The following is a 9,778-nucleotide window of genomic DNA, read 5'->3' on the forward strand; positions in this document are numbered from 1 at the left end:
TAATTTAAATGTACCCACATGTGTTATAAACACTTCATTGGCTGCCTACAAGCAATGCCGCCTTAGATTGAGACATTTTCTAATGGTGTCTGGTGAGAGCGCTTGTGCCGGACACGATAACCTCGCGCTCCACGCTAAATAAGGAGCTGCTGATGCTGCGGGTGGAGGAGCACCGGCAGGCCCGATGATGACCTCTGGGGGGAGGCTGTGGAGTCTCGCGGGGAGGCTGCACGGGACGAGCTGCGGCTGTTCTGGGATGTGGGAAAAGTTCCCATCCTCCCCCCGGGGAAGTTAGTGAAATATTTATATTCAGACGGCGCTCGTGCTATTATGCAGCCTGGTTCATGATGTCACGCAACGAAGTTGTAGGCCTGTAGAAAAGTGATAATATGGCGTTAATGGAGTGAAAGCTGGATTCTGTTTAAAAAAACAACAAAACGTACGTGATCACTGTATTAGAGGCAAGGTGATGTTATGGAATTATTGTCATGTGATTAGGGTGATTATTATTTTTTTTAAAGTAGTGCTTTAAGCAGGCGGCAACTTCCTGTTCTGAAAAGTGAAACCCATCCTCTAACTGTCGTTCTCTCTGCTGGCCACCAGGGGGCGACTCCTCTCTGGTTGTATGGAAGTCTATGAGAAAATGGTCCTACTTCTCTCTGCTGGCCACCAGGGGGCGACTCCTCTCTGGTTGTATAGAAGTCTATGAGAAAATGGTCCTACTTCTCTCTGCTGGCCACCAGGGGGCGACTCCTCTCTGGTTGTATAGAAGTCTATGAGAAAATGGTCCTACTTCTCTCTGCTGGCCACCAGGGGGCGACTCCTCTCTGGTTGTATAGAAGTCTATGAGAAAATGGTCCTACTTCTCTCTGCTGGCCACCAGGGGGCGACTCCTCTCTGGTTGGATAGAAGTCTATGAGAAAATGGGCCTACTTCTCTCTGCTGGCCACCAGGGGGCGACTCCTCTCTGGTTGTATAGAAGTCTGTGAGAAAATGGTCCTACTTCTCTCTGATGGCCACCAGGGGGCGACTCCTTTCTGGTTGTATAGAAGTCTGTGAGAAAATGGTCCTACTTCTCTCTGCTGGCCACCAGGGGGCGCCTCCTCTCTGGTTGTATAGAAGTCTATGAGAAATGGTCCTACTTCTCTCTGCTGGCCACCAGGGGGCGACTCCTCTCTGGTTGTATAGAAGTCTATGAGAAAATGGTCCTACTTCTCTCTGCTGGCCACCAGGGGGCGACTCCTCTCTGGTTGTATAGAAGTCTATGAGAAATGGTCCTACTTCTCTCTGCTGGCCACCAGGGGGCGACTCCTCTTTGGTTGTATGGAAGTCTATGAGAAATGGTCCTACTTCTCTCTGCCCTCTCGCTCTGATTGACAGGTCGCTACCAATGCTAGTTAGCTAGAAAGATGACTTAAACACTTAGCTGTAAAGTTGACCTTGAATTATGATGCTAACTATGTTAGCAGCTTCACAGCAGAATCCACATGGATCCAGATCCAGTAAGGCTGCTGGTCTGGGTGCAGCTTGTTTTGAGTTGATGGAGGATTCTGCTGCATCGCTACAGCCCGTGACGTTCAACATCCTCTGTGATGTCAGAGCTCTCTGACGTCCCTCCTTCACTGTACGCATGCTGACACACACACACACACACACACACACACACACACACACACAGTCGTCACCGGGAGACGATTCACTCGAGGTCACGGTGATGCTGAGTCATCTCTCTGCTGCTTTCAGCTCTGAGCCGAGACCGGTCTAGAATCTCTCTCTGGATCACATCCGGGGATCTAACGGGACGACAGATCTCATCCCCGCGTGTCCGTGATCCACTTTAACGGGAGACATTCTTTCATCCAGGTGGATCCAGAGGGTCGGTGGTCTTCTTTCTGATGTGGGGTCCCAGTAGTGCTGCAAACTGGACCACCAGGACCCCGATCTGGATCGTTGCTCAGCCCCTCACTGCTGGACGACTCCGTTTAGTTTAGTTTTGTGAGTTTTTACAACAGATATTTGTTAAAAACGAGTCGTGTTGCTCTTCGGAGTTATCTAACAAACAGGAACGGTGACGTTTACACACATGTGTTGCTGAATTGTCTCATGTTTATTATTATTATTATTAACATCCCGTAGTTGTGGACGCTATGTCAACAGCAGGCTGAGGCCTGATGGGAAAAAAACGATGTGAAGGCAAAGCTTTGGAGGTTAAAACAATCCGGTGGAGAGGAGGCGAAGGTTTGGGTCACGGCGAGATCAGAAGATACAAACCGTCTGGAGAAAACTGTGGAAGTTTCCGCTACTGATTTAATGTCAAACAACTATTTATGTTCTATTTATAGCCTCTTCCATAGAAACCCCTCACACTTTACCACCATTCATGTGTGTTAAATGCATTTTAAAAATATTGTGTTTATTTCACGGGAGACTAGGACGACATGGAAACCTCTTCCATAGGAGAGATATGGTAAAGAGGTATAAATCAGACAAAGACAACACTTCTCCTGCTCTCATGGGATCCTCTGGCTCCCCGAGGACTTCAGTGGGAAAACAAACATCACATAATCTCTGACCAGGAGGGGGCGGAGCCTAAAACAGGCACTCAAACTCAAGAATGGGGTTTAGGAGAGAAAAGAGGAGTTTAGTTTTTCTCACTGAACTCACATAAAACATATACAGGAGATTTGATCTGCCGGGGAGTTAAATAACTCAATGCCGATTATTAACAAGACCATAATGTACTGATTGAACATCAGACCATAAACTCATGTTTACAATGTTTACTGAGATAAAACATCAACAGAGAAGTAGGACCATTTTCTCATAGACTTCTATACAACCAGAGAGGAGTCGCCCCCTGGTTGCCAGCAGAGAGAAGTAGGACCATTTTCTCATAGACTTCTATACAACCAGAGAGGAGTCGCCCCCTGGTGGCCAGCAGAGAGAAGTAGGACCATTTTCTCATAGACTTCTATACAACCAGAGAGGAGTCGCCCCCTGGTGGCCAGCAGAGAGAAGTAGGACCATTTTCTCATAGACTTCTATACAACCAGAGAGGAGTCGCCCCCTTGTGGCCAGCAGAGAGAAGTAGGACCATTTTCTCATAGACTTCTATACAACCAGAGAGGAGTCGCCCCCTTGTGGCCAGCAGAGAGAAGTAGGACCATTTTCTCATAGACTTCTATACAACCAGAGAGGAGTCGCCCCCTTGTGGCCAGCAGAGAGAAGTAGGACCATTTTCTCATAGACTTCTATACAACCAGAGAGGAGTCGCCCCCTGGTGGCCAGCAGAGAGAAGTAGGACCATTTTCTCATAGACTTCTATACAACCAGAGAGGAGTCGCCCCCTGGTGGCCAGCAGAGAGAAGTAGGACCATTTTCTCATAGACTTCTATACAACCAGAGAGGAGTCGCCCCCTGGTGGCCAGCAGAGAGAAGTAGGACCATTTTCTCATAGACTTCTATACAACCAGAGAGGAGTCGCCCCCTGGTGGCCAGCAGAGAGACTGCAGCTTTAAGGTACTCTAGCATCAGCTTCACTTTTCAGAACCAGGTTTTGCCTCATGGTCTCGACCCACGATGTGGTCTACTCTGGTCATAGAGAAAACAAACCAACATTTATTTTTGTTTGTTTGTCATTTTTTTTTTCAAACACATTTCAAAATAGAAAAAAGAAACAATGCCATTTTTTGTTTTTACTAACATGAAACCCATTCCATGAAGCTCTCTACGCTGTTCTTGAGCTAATCTGAAGGCCACATGAAGTTTGGAGGTCTGCAGAAAGTTGGTGACCTCTGTGACTAGCATCGCTGACCCCGCTCTGTCATTTTACGGGGTCGACCACTTCTTATTGAGTTGCTGTCGTTCCCCATCACTTCCACTTTGTTTTTATCCCACTGACAGCTGACTGGAATATTTAGGAGTGAGGACATGACTGACTGGACTTGTTGCACAGGTGGCATCCTATCACAGTACTAGGATATATATATATATATATATATATATATATATATATATATATGTCAAATAAGCTGTTTTGAAGATGTCTCGTGCTGAAGACTCTGTCGGCTCTACTATCAATGCTCAACCACCCTGGAGCGTTTCAGGGGATAAAGTGCTGATAAGTGTGTGTGTGTGTGTGTGTGTGTGTGTGTGAGGGCGTTAATAGACAGTGATAAGCCAGCGGGAGGACAACACTGATAAGCTGCTATATGTTGACTCGTAGCCTCGACACGGTGTGTGTGTGTGTACATATTTACTGTTTCCGTTCATAATTACATGTTATATAACACACACACATAGTTGTATGCATAGTGTTGATGGACACACACACGTGTGTGTGTGGAATGCACACAATGAGTTTGACTACATTTCCACCGTTGGATCACTGAAGAAGAAGAAGAAGTTTAATGTGTGTTAGTTTCTAGTCTTGGCGCGGCTAGAAAAGGTGGAGCTAACTCTACAGGAGGGTGGAGCTTCTCATCCAGCACCAACTCTTTACATTGTCTATCAAATCTCACCAGCTTTGTTGTTTCTGAGCGCTTTTCTTATCGGCACGTTTGGACACGTTATGGATGGTAAGAACATGTATTTCTGTCAGCTGTGAGGCATCAAGAAGGATGAGACATTATAGCTCGGGCACAATTACCTGCATATTTAAAAGGTATATATATATATATATATATATACCTAATACCTATATATAGTAAATGGGCTATAAGCTGTTTATATATTCCCCATGTTCACTATGTGCTCGTGTGGTTTCTCTGTTGTCTTTTCTTCCGTTCAGCAGACTGTCGGTTTCATTTTTATTTCATTTTTTTTTTAACGTGAAAAATCATTTTGCAGTTTGGACCAATCGATGGGCTTATTATGCAGCTGTTCCACACTATTTTAGTGAGTAATGACTTTCACAGCGGACCCGGCTGGCTGATAATCTGCTGAACACACTCGTCTCTGACGTCGCTGTAAGAGTGTGTTCGGGAGTCAACCTCCATGTTCAAACTGAATTTCTACTCCTCACATTCTAAAAACAGGCTCGTTCATTTAGGTTTAATGCATTTGAGGGGAATCGATTATTATTTTTCTCATTAATACGACGAGAGATTCAGGTAGCCTTGAAAAAAACCAGCCAGTAGAAATGTCCTTCATAGGGATCCTTTCTACTTTCAGTACTTTGACTTGAGTAAAGAAGTAGGAGTTAGTTCATATGGATTTCTCTTTTCCCCAGATTGACCCTTGACCTTGACCAGTTTGTAACAGAAGGCTCGAAGATGATTTGAACCGAACACAAAGCCTGTAAGTTGTTTTTAAACCTCTTCACGGAGGAAGTATGGAAGCCTATCAGTGTCAAAAAGAGAGAACCTTTCTCTAAACATTGACTCAGTATCTCAGAATAATAACTACACTAAGTCATTCTTTTTTCTTCTGTGTGTGTTTGTAGGAGCTGCTGTTTAATGTGAGTCATTCTCAACTTCTTTAAATTAGACAAACAATCAGTTAACAGGAAGGATTCTGGTTATTTGATTTACCTCAATCCTAAAAAGCCTCATTAACAACATGTTGAACTCTGAAAGCAGCTGAAAATGATGGAATCTAATCTCCGTGTGTCTTTCAGACCGAACCCACGTTATGAGTGAGCTAGAGGCCTCGGGGGTCGAGGAACATCCCCCACCCTACATGATCTTCGTCGTGGTCTTCCTCTTCTTCGTCACCGGCCTGCTCGGCTTCCTCGTCTGCCACCTGCTGAAGAAGAAGGGCTACCGCTGCCGCACCGGAGACATGGACGACGAAGAGGAGGAGGAGGAGGAGGAGGAGAAGCTTGGAGGACCTGCAGACGGTGAGAACAAGACTCCGAGTGTAGAGATCAGTGGAGTCGCCCCCTGGTGGTATGTCTTCAGAACCGGAGGTCGTCGCCTCGCCTCGACTTAGTTTTTGGTTTTTGAAAGATCTGGTAGTTTGTTAGATTCTACAAGCTGGAGTTAAAGTTGTTGTTGGCGTCTTTGTTTAAATAACCAGAGGCGTTTCCCCCCCAGCCACTAGGGGGCCCCCAAGCTGCAAGTTTTTCCTTTTTTTTTACCTGCCGACAGGTATGATGGGATGACATGGGATCTGTTGCATTTATCGACACAAAGGTGCCTCATTGATTATACTTATGAACTATTAAACTATTTTCTGTAGGTTTAACTTGCTGTGGTCAACTTGAGATGTTTAATCTGAGTTTGAGGGAGGTGTTTCCAGGCCTCTTAAAGTGTACCAGATTGATGCACGGACCATCTTAAAGGTTTGGAGTACGTTCAGGGATGAGCAAACAGGGACGACAGTGTTAACTTGTCTGTCTGTCTGTCTCCGGCTCTTTTTCCAGCTACAACACCTCTCCACAAACACTCACAACCCTCCATGGCCGTCTTTGAACTCATCACAAGAACCGTCTGACACACCAAGTCACTCAAACACACACTCATGAAACATAAACCTGACGACGCACATGCAGAGGCATCACAAACACAAGCACACACTTGTGTGAACGGCATGAAACCTCTCATCAGATTGTCGTATCATGGTTTTCACTACTCACAGCCTCGTCGAAGTCTCCATCTCAACGTTGTGGGTTTGTTGTGTTGCTGTGTTTCAGACGAGGACGAGGACAACCAGGACACCGTGGAGCAGATCCTCAAATGCATAATTGAAAATGAAGGTGAGAAAGGAATCGCTCAATTAGTCATTTATTTCAAGCTAAAATTCCGAATTCATCGTTCATGGACGTATTTTGTGGGCGGAGCTAAACTGGTATCAGAAAGTCACAGTTAGCAATAATCAAAGTGGTGAGTTTCCTGAGACGTACTCGGATCCACCAACATGGACTCAGTTCCAGTGGAGGGACTTCTGCTAACAACCCAAACCCAAGAATACCCAGTATCTCCAGATCTGTCGACTCCTAAAATGTTCTGTTTGCCATGATTATACCTAAACGGGTACTTCCTGTCGTCCCCTCTAGCTAACATGGAGGCCTTCAATGAGATGTTTGGGAACCAGGTGCGCCCCGACCAGAGGTAAGAGTCTGTTAGTGTCACACCATCACTGTTAGCGTTATGTTCAAGTCCAAAGCAAATGTATTGGAGTCCTAACTTAAAGGTTGAGTTCTATTCAGAAACAGTAAGTAAATGTTATATTACTTGAAATCCTTGAAATTGCACTCTGCCGATCTCAAGCACTCGTTCGGCGTACGGGGGGCTTTGAACAGAGGTCTGAACGAAGGGGCGGGACTTTTTCAGTTTGTCGATGCATTCAAGTCAAAATCTCTGTGGTTTTTCCAGATTACCTACTCTGCCTTTAAATTGTTTGACATTGCCCATGTTATGTCCTTAAATGTGCCCCAACAACCCCGAGTACAGCAGATACTAATATAACGTTGATGTCCAGGTTGCGGAAGGAGTCCATCGCGGTCCCTCCCCATCACCACACAGTCCACTCGGGCGCCGACCACAACTCCTGTCACCTCTGTGCCCAGGTGCGATCGAAAAAGGGCCGACGGCAAAGCCGAACCCCTCGCTCTAAACAGAAACCCGGAGAGCAGACCGTCTTCTCCGTTGGCAGGTAACAAAAGGATTAAACCCACGTTTTTGCAGAGTGCATTGTGGGACATAGAAGCAGAAATGTTTCACCCCGAATGTATTGTCGTCATTTCAGGTTTCGGGTCACGCACACAGATAAGAAGCTCCATGGAGGTCCAAATCCAATGGTCGGTTCAGGGGACCAGCTCGACCAATCCCAGGACAGCGAGGAGCGGAAGGAGGGCGGGTACAATCTGAGAAGCATGTTCAAGGATGTCCGAGCGCCTTCAGAAGCCTCCAATGGGGTCGCTCCAAACGTGGGGAAACGCAGGAAGAGTGTAACGCTATTTGGGCTGAGGCGGGGCAGTGACCCCTCTGGAGTCAAAGTCCGAGAGACAGGCAAGGAGACCGGAGGTGTTAGATTCGCTATTCAGCAGCAACCTGTGGTGCTGGAGGAACTGCTGCAGGCAGAGAACAACAAAGTTGCTCCTGAACGTGGTCTGAAACCTGGTATCAAACCTGAAACCGAACCTGCAAACAATAACACACCAGTTTCGAGTGAGGCTAAAACTTTAGGTTCACTTAATGCTTCCCAAATTAAGGATCAGGCACCGTCAGCTGCTGAGGATGTCCCTAAACATGGACCCAGTCCTGAACCCAGTGCGACCAAACCTTCCATTGGGACTACAGCTTCGGCCCCCAGCTCTCTTCCCATTCCAACCCATTCTTCGTCTGAACAGACATTTAAGACAACAGGAAAACGAGAAGTTGAGAAAAAGGTTTTAAGAAATGAAGAGGTGTTTGATCCTGGGCCGCTACAGACCTCTACACCCATTAACCCCATGCCTGGATCCATTCCAGGTTTCACTCCTGGTGAACCTGAAGCCTGTTCCAGTTTTCCAGTTACCCAAACGCCCCCTGACCCAAGCTCCAGCCCGGATCTGGAATCAGGATTTGGTGCTAGCCTAGCTTTAATGAGCTTAGGTTCATCCCCTTCATTACCAATCAAGACCCTATCTTCATCCTCTTCATCGAAAACTCCTATCTCCCCTGAGGCGGTCACGTCGAGTCCCAAACTGAGCTCAAGAAATACGGCAACAGAGGCTGCAAAATCAACCATTTCCCCGGCCCTCACTCCAAGCCCCAAACTCCCATCAGGCCGAGCAACGTCTAGCCAATCCCCTATTCCATCTGCATCCTCTGGGAAAGGTGCTAGTCCATTAAAAACCCCAACCTCCTCACTAGGTCTCACTGCTAGCCCCAAACCGGACACCATGCCAGTATCACTAAAACACCCCTCTACTCCACCAGCTGACCAAAACCTTTCCTCCGGAAGTTCACCTCGTCTGACTGTAAAGTCAGGAAGTGTGGCGCCTGTAACATCTACCACCAAAGGGGACATGGTTTCAAGTCCTCAAGAGCTGGCAGAAACCAGCATCTTGAAAACAGAAGAAAAGGCAGAAATAATGAGGGTGGGGATTCTCAAAACAGCTAAACTATCACCAGTGGGGGGAGATGCTAAAATTTCTGCTCTTTACTCTCCCACCGATCAGCCTTCTAAAGACAGTTTGACTCTGTCGCCTTCCAGTCCGCTGTCCCCTTCCTCACCTTTAGAGGGCAGAATAAGTAGCGTGACCATGGTCAAAGCCAGTCCTGACAGCAAGAGGGTCTTTTCTGTTGTCACTATGGTGGAGCAGAACGAATCCTCTCCCTCAGCAGGAGAAGGGAAGGGAGCAACGTGCAAAGTCAGGGTTGAATCAGAAACCAGTCCAGGAGTTGGTCCGGGAGTCCAGGTTTCTGTTTCAGGTGTTGGACAACCTGATCGTGAGGAGACTCCCGGAGCGGAGGATAGGCCGAGGGTGGGCCAAGAGAAGGAGGACATGGTGGAGATGGAAGACATCAGAGACTGCAAGGTGACGCAGGTGGAGGAAGCCGAGAAGGTGGAGGAAGAGTCCCAGAAGGACTGAGAGACGATCCAGAGTTCAGCTCCGATAATCAAACGAAAGAACAGAACCGTTCACCGGACTATGAAATGTAGTAATAACACAGTAAAGCAATGTGACCACATGTTTCAGTGAGACTCGGCCGGCTGCTTAACTAACGGAAGGTCATCGGATACGCTTCCACCTCCCGATTTAAAGGGACGATACCATTGATGCTGCATGTTTTAGCCTTTTCATCGCATATCACACATACGGAACGTCACGACTCATCATTTTTCTAAA

At 46.9% G+C, this 9,778-nt stretch overlaps 1 protein-coding gene across 1 annotated transcript; it reads left to right on the plus strand.

Moving 5' to 3' along the window:
* Positions 1–5,621: 5,621 nt before the first annotated feature.
* On the plus strand, positions 5,622–9,772 carry rell2 (RELT like 2). Its single transcript, XM_084009865.1, has 5 exons — positions 5,622–5,839; positions 6,635–6,697; positions 6,998–7,052; positions 7,423–7,596; positions 7,690–9,772. Exons 1-5 carry the CDS (start codon positions 5,632–5,634, stop codon positions 9,518–9,520), a joined length of 2,331 nt encoding a protein of 776 aa, XP_083865991.1. The 5' UTR covers positions 5,622–5,631; the 3' UTR covers positions 9,521–9,772.
* Positions 9,773–9,778: the final 6 nt, after the last annotated feature.

Source organism: Eutrigla gurnardus, assembly GCF_963514095.1.
Source record: "Eutrigla gurnardus genome assembly, chromosome: 5".
Lineage (NCBI taxonomy): Eukaryota > Metazoa > Chordata > Actinopteri > Perciformes > Triglidae > Eutrigla > Eutrigla gurnardus.